Raw genomic sequence first — 19,729 nt, forward strand, 5'->3', positions numbered from 1 at the left:
CGGCTGAGTTAAAAATCTTCATTTGTGTTCTCCTGAAGAAACACACACACCTACATCTCGGGCGCCCTGGGGGTCAGCAGATAAACATCACAGGCTTAATTTTGGGTGAACTATCCCTTTAATATGGAGTTTGCCCACCCTTTGCAGCTATAACAGCTTTAAAATATATAATATTGCTCTAGATCCAAAAATCATACATATTGAGCCTTTAAGAATTTTAAAAAGTAGTATTACACGATTTATGTTTAAATAAGCAAATTATGAATGAAAAAAATGTAAGGTATTTTTTTTTATTAAAAATGACCACTTTTGGTCCATACTGTATATACAATCAGAAGTTTGAAGCAATGTAAACGCACAGTTTGAGAGACTAGTAAAGATAAAAAGCATCTTCCACTCGACTCTATAAATGTGATAACACACACACACCTTGAAGAGGTCGTAGAGCTCAGACAGGTTTTCCTGAGACAGTGACACGTCTGGGGTGACCAATCGCAGCTGAAAACACACCACAAAAATTAAAACCGCAATAAAAACACATGCAGAAGCATTTCAGAGAGACTGGAGGCAAGTGAAAGCCTCACCGCGTTGTCTTTGGTGGTGTCTTCATGTGCCTGCAGCACTTGAACACGGTGGCGGCTCCTCAACATCTCCAAATGCTTCACTGTCACACTCCCAAATTTCTAGCAAGAAACGAAAGAGGAAGATGAAGAATTAGTGAGCTTTTACTGACACAAGGAGCAGATGATGATTGGTTTCATCACTCCAGCAGCTGGAATGTTCCAGACCTATTACGCCCTTTATCAAAGTCTTGATTGTGTTTTTAGCTCTGCTTGAATGTTGATTATTCCCCCATATTCTCCATTGTTGCGACTCCTCTCTTCCCAGTCTGTCAGTTAAGCCTCGTGCACACTGGGACAATTATTGTGCTCGCTTATTGCCAGTGTTTTTCGACGCGTCTTTGTGTTCATACCCACGCGATTTCACTGGCAATGCGCCGAGTGAACGTGCAGATTCATCCCTGACAGTTAATGGCGCTTTTGATTTGACTGCAGATCAAATAGAATTCGATGGAAAGTCGTGTTTTACCGTAACTTCAGCAGATCCAGGCATGTGAACAAATGTGGCAATCTCATTGGTCGGCCAGTTTTTAACACGGCGCATCAAACCAAAAAACAAACCAGAGGTGTGCTGCCATTTTGCGCATTGGGGTGCCCCTTTGTTTAGTCATGAGTAGGCCTGTCACGATAACACATTTTGCAGGTCGATAAATTGGCCAAGAAATTATTGCAATAAACGATAATGTTGTCGTTCTGAGACCATTTTCATCTAAAATAATGATAATGGAATAACAATGCAGGTACACCTTTTCAAAGATCAATAAACTTTAATTTCTAAAGACTATTTAACACTAAAAATGGAAAACATTTCAAATAACCACAATAAATGAAAAAAACAACCAAAAACAATAAAAGCATGGACTCTCAGTCTGTTTAAAAAAATGAATTTAAATAAGTACCAAAAACAAATCAAATGGATGAAAACTGCAGCGGATGATTGTGTTTTAGGAGCATATTAGGGGCGGCGGTTCACTAAACCCACGGCTCGGCTCGTATCACGGTTTTAGGGTCACGGTTTTCCGTTCTGTGCGGTTCTTGTTGTTTTTTTTCTTTTAATCCAGAAATGTACTTCAGCATATGATATATTAATTATCCAGAATTTAGGATACAGTATTAAAAAAAAAGTTATATCATAGCCTAATAATGCACAAACTGAACTTGACCATCTCTGAGGAAAGTGATATTTTGATACGGCCAGAGAGAAGACATTGACACGCTTTTCATTTATTTGGCAACAAAAAGGAGAGTGTGTATTGCTATCTCTACAGGCACTCATGTGCCTTTAGCACACAAAGATTGAACTGAGGAATTAACTTGCGTTTATCAAACTTCAGTGTATCTTTAAGCCTCGTTTATACACAACGTGTCTGCTCGAGCGCGAGGCTGCGCGCGGCAAAAATGACGTCGACGCAGAGTGCGTGAGACCCCATTTCGCTTGCCGTTGTGCACGTCAAATTTCGCAACTTTGCGTGTGGCTCCGCAACCGAAGAGCCACGAGTTCCAGGTGAATTTGCTGGCTGAGAATGACGTCTCATCACGCAGCACCCGGTCTGCGCAGCGAGTATAAACACCTCCCCAAACTGACGAGGCGCGCACAGTCAACGAGAGAGACGAGGAAAACAAAAAAGCATGCAAATAGCAATTATCGCGGCCGAATTAAATGATCGAGCCCATTTTTTTTATCGTGCGATTAATTGATTTATGGACTATCGCAACAGGCCTAGTCATGAGGCGTTAAACGTCGGTGAAAAGTTTTCGCGATAATCATCCCGGTGTGACAAAGCCTTAATGCCGTTTATTTCCTGTCTCTACGAAGCCCCTCCTTCTAAAAAACACACTGTGCTCTGATTGGTCAGCTGGATCAGTGTGTTGTGATTTGGTGTTTGGGAAATGCCCCGCCCCTTATCATAACCGCCAGGTTCAACACACTACTAACGGACTCAACCAGGCCCCGCCCCTTTATTCAGTGTATGAATTAGTATAATGAGGAATATTGTGACGTGTTTAAATGCAGTTGGGCAGACACACACACACACACACCTCATACGCATCCGTGATGAGAGTGGTGATGTGTAGATGTTGAGAAGCTCCAGCATCTTCAGGACAATCATGTGACTCCTCCTCATGTCTGACCTGCTCGAGGAAACTAACAAACACACAAAATCAAACCAGCAGAAAAAGACGAAATGATACCCGCTGACAAAATGTGGCTTCGAGATCTGGTCAATACTTTGCATTTGGAAAAAAATAGATGTTTGCTGAAGGATAATCTCTCAGGTTTTTATAATATTTGGCAACCCTTCAAAGACTTCTTACAATCAGTATCTGTATAAACTCTTATTTGACTTGCTACAAAATTGTATTCTACCTCCGCTTTGTTTTGTTTTTGTCTTCGTTTGTTTGTTTTTTGTTTCTTTCTGTTCAGTTCTAGATTATTTGTACAATTATACAAAAATATTTGAGCCTCACTTATATTGTTGATTGAAAGCTGTATAATATATATGCTCAATACAAAATGTAAAATGTAAGAGACGAAATGCCTCGGTCAATGTTTGAAACCTGTGTTTGTTGAAAAATGTGTTTTTATTGATCTTAAAAAGATGGATAGTTAATGCCGGTGTCGTTAGACGTTCATGAGAGCCTTTAGACTGAAGGTTTAATCACTCATTTATACTTCAGCAGAACAAAGACGGATTCATTTGTGTGAATTAATTCAATGTCCATTTCAATGAACTGATTCATAACTGGTTAAATGATTTGTTCACATTATCATTAAAACATTTTCATGTATTAAAATGTTTAGTAAATATATTGTTAAACATTGCTGTTATATTGGTGCATATACAATAAAATGGTTAAAAATTAAACATTTAATGATCAATTAAAATGAATTGGTGTATATAAATAAAAACAATTAAATACTAAATATTAAAATATTGGTGTGTATATAAAAACTAGTAAATATGAAATATTAGTGCATGTGAATTAAAATAACTAAATATTTAACCAGTTATGAATCAGTTCATTGAAATGGACATTGAAATAATTTCATTAAATATTTCATATTTATTAATTTCATTTATATTCACCAATATATTTTTTATTGATTCATTTTTATTTATTTGCACCAATATTTTATATTTAATCATTTTATATTCGTCATTTCAATTTATCATTAAATATTTAATGAAATTATTATTAAAAAATATTAAATGTTAAATATTGGTGCATATAAATGAAAACAATTAAATATTAGTGCATTTTCGACTGCCTGATCTGCCAGTGTTTGATTTCGCCCGGCAACTCAGTCTGGAAACCTGTACATTCATTTATCCTGCTTCTGTTACACTTTTGCAGGAACCAATCACAGACTGGCTTATCCACCTGGCACGCTATTGGCGGGTTTAACACAATGACGGATAGAGAAGCGATGGGTTGTTGATCTGATTGGTTGAAGGACTATCCAATTGTGTACAGGGCTGGACTGGGGCTAAAATTCGGCTCTGGCATACCCAGCACATCCGGCCCGTGAGGTCCCCGTAAATGTTTTTGCTGGGGTTGGGGCCTTAAATTGGCATATATAAATAAAACTAGGACAAGGACAAATAATGATAGATATTATCGAATTTGCTGCAAATGCAGATAAACTTAATATTGCTTATTTTGTCACACAGAAATGCCCTTGGCAGTAAAGCACTGATGATTTTGAGCTAGGATGCATTAAAGTAAATTTACTGCTTTTAAATGCTGTGATCATTTACTCACTCTCGTGTCGTTCCAAACCTGTATGACTTCTGTGAAACACAAAAGAAGATGTTTTGAAGAATGTTGGCAACCCAGCCATTTTGGTTAGGCTACCTTTTGAATATTGTATAAACAAAAAAACAGACTCAAATTATTTTATTTTATGCTACACAGAAATAAATTCATTTAGGTTTGGAATGACATTAGGGTGAGTAAATGATCACATTTTGGGGTTGAACAATCATATTTTTCAAGAGTTAATACATCATTTCAGTAAGACACTGATATCTATCTTTCATGAGGCTATTACATTTAATTAAATCTATTAAAAAAAGTTAATAAAACTTTTAAAGGGGAAAAAAGCTTTGTCCTTAATTCATGGGATCTAGACTTTAAGCTGTTTTATAGACTAGTTTAACTGTAGGCCAGTTTCATTTAAATGTAAGATCATGGTAGTCTCAGGGTAAAACACATAGACTGTAAAAACCTTGCTCCTCATTATATGGCTATATGGTTTCCAAAACTATATAAAACATATATAATAAACTATTATATTTGTAAGTAAAAAAATGTAAACACCTGTAGAAAATACGAAAATAGCCTAGCTATAAAAGTGATTTATATTCTGCAATATTAATTTATGTAATATAGCAACATTTTTAATAAATGTTTCTTCAAAAACACCATATTTCTTCACTGTTAATAGCTGAAGAGTAAGTTGTGGTTCTGCTAAAGTGAAACGTTTGTGTGTATTGCCGTTTTCCACTTTACCTCGTCATGAACACATGCTCGTGGCTGTTTTCAGCTGATTCAACACAGAACTGTAATGTTTCCATATCAGACGATTGTATACAACAAAATAAGTCAAAGTGCCGTTCATAGAGCAGCATTTAAACGCAGGGGCTGCGCAGTGCGGATATTCGCCTTTGCAGTTCCATGTGCTCAAATAATAAATAAATAAATAGAAAAAGCGCCCAATATGGAGGGGAGGTCTCTCTCGCTTTGGCTTGTCAATTCAGAAGACAAACCAATGGGCCGCTGTCGCTGCATGTTGTCAGTGGTACAAAAAAAAAAACAGTATTTTTTTTTTTTTTTAAACACTATTACCGGCCCCAAAGTGCGTCGGCCCACTGGGCACATGCCCGGTATGCCAGATTACCAGTCCAGCCCTGATTGTGTACAGTGTCATTTGAATAATGCTCAGTGATCTCGCCTCTTGTGCAGTAAAAATACAACACAGACTCTCCAGACCAATGTTCAGTCTTAAACTGAGCTTGGTCTGGAGATAGCCAGACAATGTGCATATAAAAGAAAACAATTACATATGAAATATTGGTGTGTACATAAATAAAAAACAAGTAAATATTAAATATTGGTGTGTACATAAATGAAAATGATTAAGTAGGAAATATTGGTGCATGTAAATGGAAATGACAAAACGTTAAATATTTAATGACTAATTTAAATGATTTAATATGAAACATTGGTGCATATATATTAAAACGATTACCGGTAATTAATGATTTAGTGAAAATTATTAAACATGAAATATTTAATGACTAATTTAAATGATTTAATGTGAATCATTGGTGCATATATATTAAAACGATTAAATATTTAATGATTTAGTGAAAATGATTAAACAAGAAATATTTAATGATTAATTTCAACTACTAATATAAATGATTAAATATGAAAAATTTGTGAATATAAATGAAAATGACTAAACGTTAAATATTTAATGATTAATTGAAATGACTAATATAATGATTTAATATGAAATATAAATATTTAATATAATATAAATTAAAAAGATTCAATATTAAATGATTTAGTGAAAATTATCAAATATTTGTTAATATAAATGAAAATGATTGAATATGAAATATTGACTGATCCATTGAAATGATTAATGAAACAAAAAGAAATAATGGTGCACATACATGAAAATTATTAAATACTAAATATTTAATGGTTAATTTATAGGATTAATGAAAAAATTATTAAATATGAAATATCGGTAGATATACATTTAAATGATTAAATTTAATGACTAATTTAAATGATTTAATATGAATCATTGGTGCATATATATTAAAACGATTAAATATTTAATGATTTAGTGAAAATGATTAAACAAGAAATATTTAATGATTGATTTCAACTACTAATATAAATGATTAAATATGAAAAATTGGTGAAAATAAATGAAAATGACTAAACGTTAAATATTTAATGATTAATTGAAATGACTAATATAATGATTTAATATGAAATATAAATATTTAATATAATATAAATGAAAAAGATTCAATATTTAATGATTTAGTGAAAATTATCAAATATTTGTTAATATAAATGAAAATGATTGAATATGAAATATTGACTAATTCATTGAAATGATTAATGAAAAAAAAGAAATAATGGTGCATATACATGAAAATTATTAAATACTAAATATTTAATGGTTAATTTATAGGATTAATGAAAAAATTATTAAATATGAAATATCGGTAGATATACATTTAAATGATTAAATTTAATGACTAATTTAAATGATTTAATATGAAACATTGGTGCATATATATTAAAACGATTAAATATTTAATGATTTAGTGAAAATGATTAAACATGAAATATTTAATGATTAATTTCAACTACTAATATAAATGATTAAATATGAAAAATTGGTGAATATAAATGAAAATGACTAAACGTTAAATATTGAATGATTAACTGAAATGACTAATATAATGATTTAATATGAAATATAAATATTTAATATAATATAAATTAAAGATTCAACATTTAATGATTTAGTGAAAATTATCAAATATTTGTTAATATAAATGAAAATGATTGAATATGAAATATTGACTGATCCATTGAAATGATTAATGAAAAAAAATAGAAATAATGGTGCATATACATGAAAATTATTTAAAAAATAAATATTTAATGGTTAATTTAAAGGATTAATGAAAAAATTATTAAATATGAAATATCGGTAGATATACATTTAAATGATTAAATATTAGTGCATAGAAATGAAAATGATTAAACGTGATTCTTCATTTAGTGAAAACATGCTACACTAGATTTGACTGTATTTTACTTCTTTTGAATCCGATTAATCGATTCAAATGCTTCTTCTGACTGGATTCACGCCACTTGATGTCCATATTTGCAGATTAACAATCATATTTCACTGGAAATCACCCTAACCCCCTTCTTTCCAGATGTGGATTACTGACATGATCTCTGTTTTACAAATGGAAAGACTCCGGCTTTTGAGGATTGATTCCAGTGAAAAGTTCTCTGCAGTCTGGGGTCCATTTATTGGACATTTGGACACGTTGAACACGTCCAGCCAGCCCCCAGTGACTCCTCTGAGGCTTAAGTTTATGCTGCACTCTTGTATATTGGACCGAGTATTTTCATTCACTTGATTTTATTACTTTTGTTTTGTTTTGTGTGAGTGTTTAGTCCGAGGAAATGCAGTTTGTTTTGTGTTTCAACTTGAAAAATCCTTAAAATAAAGTATTTAAAAAACAACCAATAAAAAGAACATCATATTTCATGTGGCAGTGAATCACCTGGTCAGTATCATCAGGGCGTGTCCATCATCGGTGCACGTGCTCAACTCGGCTGCATTGGCATCCAGCACCGCCAGGCCAATCTGGAAGATGGATCTGATGCCGTGGTAGAAGAAGCAGTCGAGCACACACAGAGCACTGCGGAAAGGGAGGACACTCACGAAAAGCGTCAGGAACCAGGTGAGGGACGCCGAGGCCAGAGGAGAGAGGTCAGGGACATGATCCGCCAGCTCTGGCAAACGCTCACGCACCAGCTCCTCAAACACAGACTGATCCACCTGAGCTCCTGACAGAGAGGAAGAGACATTGTCAAGAGCCACACCAACCAAAACACCCGTTTAATCCACTCACACTCCTAGTTTCTGTTAGCCTAGAAAACTAGATGCACCCTAGCGCAGGGGTTTTCAAATTGGGGTCCTCCAGAACGTTCTAAGGGGACGCCAGAAAAATGTTAGATAATTAAAAGATAAAGCAAAAATGGATAACTAACGGTTTAATTTCTAAATGTTTCTCCCCTTGTTTGCCATATATACAGGTCCTTCTCAAAAAATTAGCATATTGTGATAAAGTTCATTATTTTCCATAATGTAATGATAAAATTTAAACTTTCATATATTTTAGATTCATTGCACTCCAACTGAAATATTTCAGGTATTTTATTGTTTTAATACTGATGATTTTGGCATACAGCTCATGAAAATAATTAGCATATTTCATCCGACCAATAAAAGAAAAGTGTTTTTAGTAAATAAAAAGTCAACCTTCAAATAATTATGTTCAGTTCTGCACTCAATATTTGGTGGGGAACCCTTTAGCAGAAATGACCGCTTCACTGCGGCGTGGCATGGAGGCGATCAGCCTGTGGCTCTGCTGAGGTGTTCTGGAGGCCCAGGATGCTTCGATAGCGGCCTTAAGCTCATCCAGAGTGTCGGGTCTCGCGTCTCTCAACTTTCTCTTCACAATATCCCACAGATTCTCTACGGGGTTCAGGTCAGGACAGTTGAGCACAGTAATACCATGGTCAGTAAACCATTTACCAGTGGTTTTGGCACTGTGAGCAGGTGCCAGGTCGTGCTGAAAAACCGAATCTTCATCTCCATAAAGCTTTTCAGCAGATGGAAGCATGAAGTGCTCCAGAATCTCCTGATAGCTCGCTGCACTGACCCTGCCCTTGATCAAACACAGTGGACCAACACCAGCAGCTGACATGGCACCCCAGACCATCACTGACTGTGGGTTCTTGACACTGGACTTCAGATATTTTGGCATTTCCTTCTCCCCAGTCTTCCTCCAGACTCTGGCACCTTGATTTCCGAATGACATGCAAAATTTGCTTTCATCCGAAAAAAGTACTTTGGACCACTGAGCAACAGTCCAGTGCTGCTTCTCTGTAGCCCAAAAGTGTCTTGACCTGGGGAATGTGGCACCTGTAGCCCATTTCCTGCACACGCCTGTGCACGGTGGCTCTGGATGTTTCTCCTCCAGACTCAGTCCACTGCTTCCGCAGGTCCCCCAGGGTCTGGAACCGGCCCTTCTCCACAATCTTCCTCAGGGTCAGCTCACCTCTTCTCGTTGTGCAGCGTTTTTTGCCACACTTTTTCCTTCCCACAGACTTCCCACTGAGGTGCCTTGATACAGCACTCTGAGAACAGCCTATTCGTTCAGAAATGTCTTTCTGTGTCTTCCCCTCTCGCTTGAGGGTGTCAATGATGGCCTTCTGGACAGCAGTCAGGTCGGCAGTCTTACCCATGATTGCGGTTTTGAGTAATGAACCAGGCTGGGAGTTTTTAAAAGCCTCAGGAATCTTTTGCAGGTGTTTAGAGTTAATTAGTTGATTCAGATGATTAGGTTAATCGCTCGTTTAGAGAACCTTTTCATGATATGCTATTTTTTTGAGATAGGAATTTGGGGGTTTTATGAGCTGTGTGCCAAAATCATCAGTATTAAAACAATAAAAGACCTGAAATATTTCAGTTGGTGTGCAATGAATCTAAAATATATGAAAGTTTAATTTTTATCATTACATTATGGAAAATAGTAAACTTTATCACAATATGCAAATTTTTTGAGAAGGACCTGTATACCTTTCAGAATTGTATATGTTTGCTTTGTATCTTGCTAGTGAGTTTTTCTCACTATAGTCCCCTTTATCATGCTCACTGGGTTCGTAGAGCAGAATTCTTCTTCCAGTACATACATTTATTGTGAAAGTTGCTAATACAAGTAATTTTAAATTGAACACCTTCTTCAGGTTTATATGTCCAACATTAAGTATATCCAATTTAAATTTCTGGAAACAATGTTGTATTTAAAAATGTCACACTTACTATTTATCTAACAGTTTAAATGTTTTTTCATACATAAAAATATATAGATGGATTTAAGGGGTCCCCCATAAAGGTGCATCATATTTGGGGGTCCTTGGCATCGTAAAGTTTGAAACCCCCTGCCCTAGCGGCAGCAAATGTAATCTGCCCCGAGTGTCGTCTAAGCACTAACGGGGTAAATGAGGTTTCAGGTGAATCATGGAAATACCTCAAGTGAAAAGAAAAAAAATAATGCATCATATGTATTTTGCATAATTAACAAAAAATTTTTTTTTAAATGCTGGTTTACAGGTAAAATTTTACCAGTAAAATAAACCAATTTCACTGCTTTATCCAACCTGGACACCTCTTTGTGATACTGCCACTGAATAATAGCCTAGAAACCTAGACGCACCTTAGCGGCAGCAAATCTAATCTGCCGCGAGTGTCGTCTAGCAACTCTCAATACACGTCTGAGCTGTAAAAGCCAAACTCTGGTCGGGCCAATCACATCGTGAATAGAGTCATGGGCGGGGCTTAACAATGATGGCCGATTTGCGTTTGCGTGCTTCTAGTAAACACAGAAACTGGCGAACAGCGGTCTTTCGAATCAGCTTTGACCGCGACTCTGGAAGACTTGAGTTAAGCTTTTCTCTGAGAAAAGAACAAAGAACGGCACTGAAGTCATTCTTAAGAAGGGAAGATGTGTTCAGAGTTTTGCCGACCGGATACGGCGAAAGTTTAATCTATCAACGAGCTCTGCTTCGTTGCTCTGGTTGGTTGTAGCGCTATCCTTTCACGTCCAGAGGGAGTTTGAAAGAGTTTACAGACCAAGAAAGACAACTATTTATCCCGGCCCTCGGATTGAGCTGTCAATGGTGATCTCCAGACCAAACATCTTGATGTGGGTCTGGCTTGTCAGCCCAAGTGTCTGTATGTCGAGACCCCAAATATATACATCACAATTTCTACCCAACTGAGAGCTTGACATGACAGGAAAAATCTTTTCCATGATTTTTCCAGGCTTCCTCAAATTTTCATGTTTTCCAAGACTGTATGCGTTGAATTAAAATAAGACATCATAGTTTTAGCTCATTTTAATGCTTTTTTTTTTGTTGCTCACTGCAAAAAAATGTTTTTCTTACTTCGTATTTTTGTCTAGTTTTAAGTCCAAATATCTAAAGATTCTTACATTAAAAAGCATTTACTAGACAAGCAAAAGTTTTTGTCTTGTTTTGGGGGAAAAATAACTCAAAATGAAGAGAGTTTTTGCTTCAAATAAGATAAATAATCTGCCAATGGGGTGAGAAAAATAATCTTAATTCAAACAGAAAACAAGATTATTTTTTCTCACCCCATTGGCAGATTATTTATCTTATTTGAAGCAAAAACTCTCTTCATTTTGAGTTATTTTTCCCAAAACAAGACAATAATTTGTACTCGTCTAGTAAATGTTTCTTAATGTAAGAATTTTTAGATATTTAGACTACAAACAAGATAAAAGTACTAAGCAAGAAATGCATTTTTTGCAGTCTTTTTAGTTTTTATATTTTATTTCAGTTCATTAATCACACACACACACACACACACACACCGATGACTCTGCGGTTGAAGTAGTCGGGCAGCATCCGCTCACACACAGTGACCAGCAGCCAGAAAGCTTCTTCCTCTTTGGTGTACAAGAGCATCACAGATGCTAAGATGTTCATGGACTACAGAAAAGACAAACATCATCAGCAACAAAATACAGCAAAGTCAATGCACAAGGTTTATGTAACATCCATTGCACAGAGCATTTCAAGAGGGCACGTTTATCTCCAACTGGCCAAATATCAGTTATATTAGCGGCATCCAATAGCTACATAGGGGGATAGCGGGCTCATAACTCGTTCACACTTCGTCATTGTGATATTAAAGAAAGACGATTTAATTTGCCTTCTTTGGTTTTATTGACACACATAAGACATGAATAGACTAATACGATACGTTTAACAGAAAGTTGGCTCCCGCTACTCGCCCCTTTCAACTAGGGCTGTGCAATTAATCAAAATATCGCAAATGTGCATATCGCAAAGGCACGCAATATCTGAATGATTTGAATAGGCTACGTCAACATTGTGAAAAGTGTAAGGTCAACGCATAGCAGAGAATAGACTGGGCACACGACTGTCACTTATGTGACTTGCTTGATGTTAAAGGGTTACTTCAGCGATTAGCATATGGCTTTGTATCAGTAGAAACCCTGGAGTATATTCAAATTATTGTGCTTTCCCCTCCTCATATCCCCCTGAGACAAGAGATTTATGCATTTTATTTCTGGAAAAATTCCTCCTATGATGCGCAGCTATAGGCACTCATTTAAACGGAGCTATGCTGAGCAATGTCAGTCTTTTAACTTCTCAAATTAATTTCTATGAAAGTTAAGATTGCAAAGGCATGAACTGAAACGCGCCAGACTGAACTGGCGTTGTGAATGTATGCCGCGAGTGTAGTCGCGATTACCTCAGCTCTCATCACGAGAGCTCATCAGCTCATTAATCTCACTCCTGCAGTCAGTGCTCAGTGCTGTGAGACTCGCGCGGCGACTCACTCATTATATTGAACACACACGTTCAGTTTTTAATTGTAGTGTCTTCTCCAACTCAGTCACAGTAATCAAGTAGGTGGCTTTGGGAATGGCCTCACGGGCCATTTGGTCGCGCAATGGTCAATGGTCGCGCTGTCTGACACACACACACACACACACACACACACACACACACACACACACACACACACACACACACACACACACACACACACACACACACACGAACGATTTGTGACATGCTAAAACACTGCTGGTCCCTTTCAGAAGTTGTAGCAATGCTTTCTTTTCCCAGAAAGAATGTGAAACACAAATAATTTCATTCTCAGTTTTTAAATATTTTTTTTATAGAATTTAAATAATATTAAAATAATATTTAAATAATAATTTTAAACACTATAAGCAACATCTTATCGTATATCGCATTATTTAACAAGATATTGCATATCGCATTTTTCTTTAATATCGCACAGCCCCATCACAAACAATATGACAAAGGAAATAATAAAGGAAAACGGAGGTGATCACCTGTGCCCCCGTGACCATGAATAACCAATGAGAAACAACAAGAATGAACGCACTTACATCAGAGATCAGCTCACCTGACAGTACCCGATGGTGGGGTTTCGGTAGGCGTAGGCGGTGAGGACTCTGCGGAGGGCGGATATTCCCGTTTCGTTCTGGAAGGCCGGATGCTCTGGGAGTGAGCGGTGCAAATCTCGCTCTATTTCCTCGGTAGCAATGCTCGTTTCCCCACGGCATTTCTCCAGCAGATCAGCGTAGTAGTTCGGATGAGCGGCCAGCGAGGAACTCGCGTCTGTGCGGGGATGTTACACACACACAGGCTCCATAATGAAGTGCCAAATCAAAGTAAAAGAAAGAATATAACTGAGAGCAACAATTATAGGGGTTCAAGCGTTTTAAGGTCTAATGGGGCACACCCGATGCGAATGAAGAGAATAAATCACGCTATTCATGCTATATCACGCTATATCACGTAGTTGGAAGTGTGAACCTTTTGAGTTTACTCGCTTCATTCGTGCGTAACATTCACTTCACAACAGACGCAAATTCACGTCATGGGAGCAGCATGTGCCAGGTGGCTCGTCTCATTGTGAAATGGCTGACATAGAAGCGAAAAAACTCAATTTGCCGGCTTTAACTAGCTTGTAGTCTCAATAGGGTGAATTTAGGGTGAATGGGACACGTTTTCCAAGTCATCTCAATGACAAAAAGTTTCCCAGTCAACCTGAAATCCTCCTATGTACAGCTCAAATTGAGTAAAGAGTGTTCTTCCAAATTATCAGATTGTTCAACCTCCTCACTCACTTTCTTCCAACCAATATCTTTTTTTATTCCTGTTTCTATAAAGTAAGAAGATGTATCTGTTATTTTCCTGTTTATCACTGTAAAGCTGCTTTGAAACGAAGATCACACTTATAGAAATGAAGCTGACTTACAGAACTTTCAAAAATCACAAATCAAAAAACAAAAATTACAACCTGTCTCGATTATTTTGTGATGACAGAGATGGATAAATGTGCTAATAAAAATCAGATAAAATAATAATTCCACTGAAATAGGAACAAAGTTATATTTTAATACAAATAAGGCAAAATTCATGGCCATAAGAAGACACGTTTGTACAATGTGAATCTATTTCAGGATTATAGATTTCCCTATTTGGGCTCATTTGCATATTCATAAGGGTGTAAAGTTACATTCAAGCTATTTTAAGGCATGATTAAAAAAAATTCAAAGGAAAAAAAATGTAAATGTGTCATTTTGGAGTTTTACGTGATAAAATTATTGACTACAGGGGAACTTTAGTGTTCTTCCCGCTCTTGTTAAACATTGAATTTAAATGTTTCTGTTCAGTCATGATTTACTTAAGACTAAAGATAAAAATATATATATTTATTTGATCAGTTTCTACCCAATTGAGAGCATGACTGGGAGAATTTGCATAATTGTAATAAAAATGACCATGGTGTTTTTTTTAGATTTGATTCATTTCCAAATTCAGGTTTTCCAAGACTGTATGAATCCTGTTTTTTTTAAGACAGTTGATGAATTTTGTGCACATATGCAGAGGAATTTTTATGGATTTATGTGAATTTCTCATGCTTTTTTTGATTGTAATTATTTGACAAAATTAATAATTCAATATTTGCATAACATACGGGAGATTCCATGAAAGATGATCAGCTTACAGCATGTAATAAAACTCCAGACTGTGAGTGTTTATAGGAACATTTCTACAGAAGGGGAAGTGAGACACAGATGCTTGAGGCTACACAAATATACAGTGACTATAAACAGAACAAAAGAAAGTTACTTTCATTTTGTCGTTTCATCCCGGTCTAATCTGGGCCACTTCTCTCCCTCACCTGAGAAATGGAGCCAGAGTTCCCCACGCAGAGACTCCGGGATTCCCAGCGCCACCAGTTTGCGGATTTTCTCGGTGCGAAACATATGAACGCCACGGCCGAACTCTGTGAAGTGATCGTCCCATAAACGCTCTCGGACCTTTTCTGTGTTCTGATGGAGACAAAAACATGCTCAGCTCACATTTCACACCAAGATTCAACACTTGATTAATAATTTATAATGCACTTTTCATTCCGAAGAATCTCAAAGTGCAATAATGGAAAAGTGAAAAAAATAACAAGTAAAAATATAGATTAATACACACAATCAACCAACACATAACAGTAAAAAGCTTTTCTGATCAGAAAACAGAGCTGATGGTGGAAGTCTCTGTAAGCTCCGCAGTACACTGGGGTCCACTCCATGTTTTAAATTTCTCCCAGTGCTAGAGGCTCTATTGCTCCATATTCCCAATTCGGCAGTGTCCTGATGACTACATGTACATAGTGTTACGGTTAGGGTTAGTTACTTGTAATTATGCATAATTTACTGTTATTACTAGAGGAAGTTGGCCTGTCACAATAACCGCACAACATATGTACATGTCCTCAATAATTTTTGGTGATGCAATATATCACCCATTATGTTTAAGTAATAATAAATGTCACCAACATTTTACTGGATTGTGCGGTCATCATATATGTTTTCTTCACGCACAGAGCGGTTATCGACAGGTGAAAAACCGGTTCCATTTGAGGCGTTATAGTGTTATAAGTTTGGAAGAATCAGATGGACTTGATCCCCTGTTCTGCTACACATATACATGACAACGCAGAAAGACGAGTGTTAAAGGGAAAATTTGTATTTACTATTTAAACACTTTATTTTATTTCATTTAAGATAATATATATTTTTACTAGGGCCGGGACTTTAACGCGTTAATTAAGATTAATTACGCAAAAAATAAATAACAATTTTAACCACACTTATTTTTGCACCGCGGAACGTTTTTCAATGAGTGAGTTTCGACAGACCGATTATACTGGAACACCAACTAGCGTTCACGAGTCACGACCATAAATAGACAGAGCGATCCCATAGACTTCAACGGCGGAAAGTGAAGTCAATTACAAGCGCTCACTTCCTGACGGCTGAGCGAACTGCGCAGGCTCAGACTGAGCTTGAGGACGTAGATGTGACGTGAGCAACCTGTCTGACAGCTGTAGGTCTTCTAGTAGTTGTGGAAAGTGAAATCTGAATCACGTTGTTTAAATGTTTTCTCCCGTTGCTTTTGGCTCACTATGGGCTTCTCCTCATTCTTCACTCTTGACTTTATCAGACTTTATGTCTCCACGTCCCCCCGACTGCCTCATAGACAGTAAAAGATTGCTTCTGAGCGTCTCCTCAGGTCTATACGGTAATTTCTTAACTGTGCGACAGAGTCGCGTTGGTTATGATGCAATCGTTAGCCTATTTTTACAAAAACTGCTTCTACGGGGCGATAGTGTAAGATACAAGGTAACGGAGCCTTTTATGCATTGTCGTGTTTCTTTAGAAATAAACAATGGACAAATGGAGTCTTTAGGCGCCTCAGATGTAAAGTTATTCACTGTCAAAGTGACTCAAAAATGAATGGGAGTCAATGGGATGCTAACAGCAGGTGATGGCTTGGTCAGCAATGGCCGCCCCTATGGGTGGAACGCTTTCCGAGCGCTAGATTACCCCCTTGGTCACGACAACAACAAACCATAGTGAACATGAATGAAGAAGCTGATGAGACCGCTTTGCTTGGCCCTGTGGATGGGAAATTATGTTTTAAAAAACGAAAGGATGGAAGCGTCGACAAGAGCATGGTGGTGTGCAAGCGTATCACCGCAGCACATCGAGCCTCGAATATAACACATATATGCTTTTGCTACACTTAATGGCAAACATTGCACTGGTCTGCTGGACTGAAATAAATGAACAATATTTTGTTGATTAAGCTTATGTATTCAGTCATTATTCAATGGTATACTAAAAATCCATGGGAAAAATTACTTCTCATTGTTCTCAGGTCAAATATTTATATGCAATTAAAATGCGATTAATTTCGATTAATTAATTACAAAGCCTGTAATTAATTAGATTAATTTTTTTAATCGAGTCCCGGCCCTAATATTTACCCTAAATTTCCATGATCTAAAGAATTAAAAGGTTGTCATTTGAAAGTGTGTAGGTCTACTTGCATTATTATGCTGTTATATTAGGATTATATATTCAGTGGCAGTCTTAAAATGACAATTATATCATTTATCGCAATTATTTCTGGGATGATCTATCGCGAAACAAAAGTTATCATGACAGGCCTAAGAGGAAGTAGATGTAGTAAAGTGTAACTAAGTCACATTAAAATAAAGTGTTACCGGAATTATTTGCATGAAAAGCAACTGGACTTTGCATAAAGCATATTTTTAGAAACAAGGACCTTTTCACAGACTGTAATGATGAGTAGTACGGTGCATTCAGAAAGTATTCACAACACTACACTTTTTCTACATTTTTCGTCAATTTTGGAATAAGGTTGTAACATAAAATGTGGAAAAAGTGAAGCGCTGTGAATACATTCTGGATGCCCTTTACATCTTTAAAATGAATGCAAAGCACAGTGAAGCGTAACAGTTATCCCACGGTGCTCCACAGTGAATTTTTAACTGATCTCTTCGTGTAAACTCAAGAGATACGAATTCAGTTGGCAATAAAAGCACAGACTAGCGCCTGTAAATGTTGAAAATACCTTATGCCCCCATGAGAAACAATACCCGTCCAAATAGGGCCAATAACTTCCATAGTATGAAAAAAACAAAACACTATGGAAGTCAATGAGGTCCATTAACTGTTTGGTTTCAAACTAGAGGTGTAACGATACACTCGTGTTACGATTCAATATATATCAAGATACTGAACTCGCGATACGATATACATCGCAATATTTTACATAATTTTATTTCTTTTTTTATAACTTTTTTATTATTATTAAAAATAACATTCGTGTATTATTATTAGGACCCACAAATATTCCCCCATTGCATCATTATACATTATATTCAACATTATATATAGTCGTTTAATGTAATAATGTCACAGAAACTCTGTAAACGTTAATGTTTTCACCTGTTTTCATTATCTCTCACGGTGCTCATAGCGTCCTGCCTCTCCCGCTATTAATGCACAATACATATAAGAATAAACCATCTAAAATGCATTGAGCAATCATACTACTAAACTAAATGTGATCTGGTGATTTAAATGATGTTTGCCTTTGACTTTGAGGAGTGTGTGTGCGCTTTAGATGATCAGTGCAATCCGTCACAGCTCTAATCATAAGAAAGCTCGTCAGAATGACCGCTAGTCTCAAACTGTAAATGTTTAGCTCATCCGAGAACTTTAATTCTGCATTTACTCTCTCGTGTTGTTTTCTCGCATCACGCAATCACCTGAGCGTCCGTGTTTACTACAGTATCAGCACCACTGTAAATCTGTTCATCATAAGCCATCGCTCCTGTCTCTTCAGAAGACTTGGATTCAGATTAGACACTCGATTAGTTATTTTTACGATGCCTTTTTTTTTGGATCTTTTAAGTTTGAGAGGAATAATGGACTTTAAATGGAGGGACAGAAACCCCTCAAGTTTCATAAGGAATATCTTCATTTGAGTTTGGAAGTTAAACGAGAAATGACATGATGGCGAGTTCATGATGACAGAGTTTAAATTTGTGGCACATTTGTAAATTTGTGTTTGGGTGAGTTATACCTTATATAAATAGGCCTACTATAGCAAGCTGAGCCTTGGATAAAACAACTCTATATTGCGAGTGATATCATTTCTATCAACAATACATACCGTCACATTTTTATATCGTTTACACAAAAAATGCTATTCTTACTTAGTATTTTGTCTTGTTTCTAGTCTAAATATCTAACAATTCTTACATTAAGAAACATTTACTAGACGAGTAAAAATTATTGCCTTGTTTTGGGAAGAAAAAACTCAAAATGAAGAGTTTTTGCTTAAAATAAGCTAAATAATCGTAGCCTGGATGCCAGCCAAATTAAGCCCCGCCCACAAAATGTTTAGGTCGGGCGGTTCGGTCTGGCCTCGCTCCATAGAGGAGTAATTATCCCCGAACAGAAACTGTTCGGACCAATGAGATCATCAGGGCGGGCTTTAGCCAGTGATGGACAGATGATCAACAGAAACTGTTCGGACCAATGAGATCATCAGGGCGGGCTTTAGCCGATGACGGACAGATGATCAACAGAAACTGTTCGGACCAATGAGATCATCAGGGCGGGCTTTAGCCGATGACGGACAGATGATCAACAGAAACTGTTCGGACCAATGAGATCATCAGGGCGGGCTTTAGCCGATGACGGACAGATGATCAACAGAAACTGTTCGGACCAATGAGATCATCAGGGCGGTTGACATTTGACAACTGATGTTATGCGTCACTCCGCTGCTCT

General features: G+C 36.7%; 1 protein-coding gene across 1 annotated transcript in view; it reads right to left on the reverse strand.

Annotated features, from left to right (window-relative positions):
• The window catches only part of LOC137075738 (TBC1 domain family member 8), a 69,350-nt gene that overhangs the window by 10,030 nt on the left and 39,591 nt on the right, over positions 1-19,729 (reverse strand). The window contains exons 10-16 of the mRNA XM_067444660.1: positions 15,244-15,394; positions 13,456-13,670; positions 11,861-11,978; positions 7,961-8,246; positions 2,661-2,766; positions 585-683; positions 430-498 (exon numbers count right to left, since the gene is read on the reverse strand). Coding sequence (XP_067300761.1) covers positions 430-498; positions 585-683; positions 2,661-2,766; positions 7,961-8,246; positions 11,861-11,978; positions 13,456-13,670; positions 15,244-15,394 — 1,044 coding nt within the window. The remainder of the gene's footprint in view (positions 1-429; positions 499-584; positions 684-2,660; positions 2,767-7,960; positions 8,247-11,860; positions 11,979-13,455; positions 13,671-15,243; positions 15,395-19,729) is intronic.

This window comes from Pseudorasbora parva, chromosome 5 (assembly GCF_024679245.1).
Source record: "Pseudorasbora parva isolate DD20220531a chromosome 5, ASM2467924v1, whole genome shotgun sequence".
Classification (NCBI taxonomy): domain Eukaryota; kingdom Metazoa; phylum Chordata; class Actinopteri; order Cypriniformes; family Gobionidae; genus Pseudorasbora; species Pseudorasbora parva.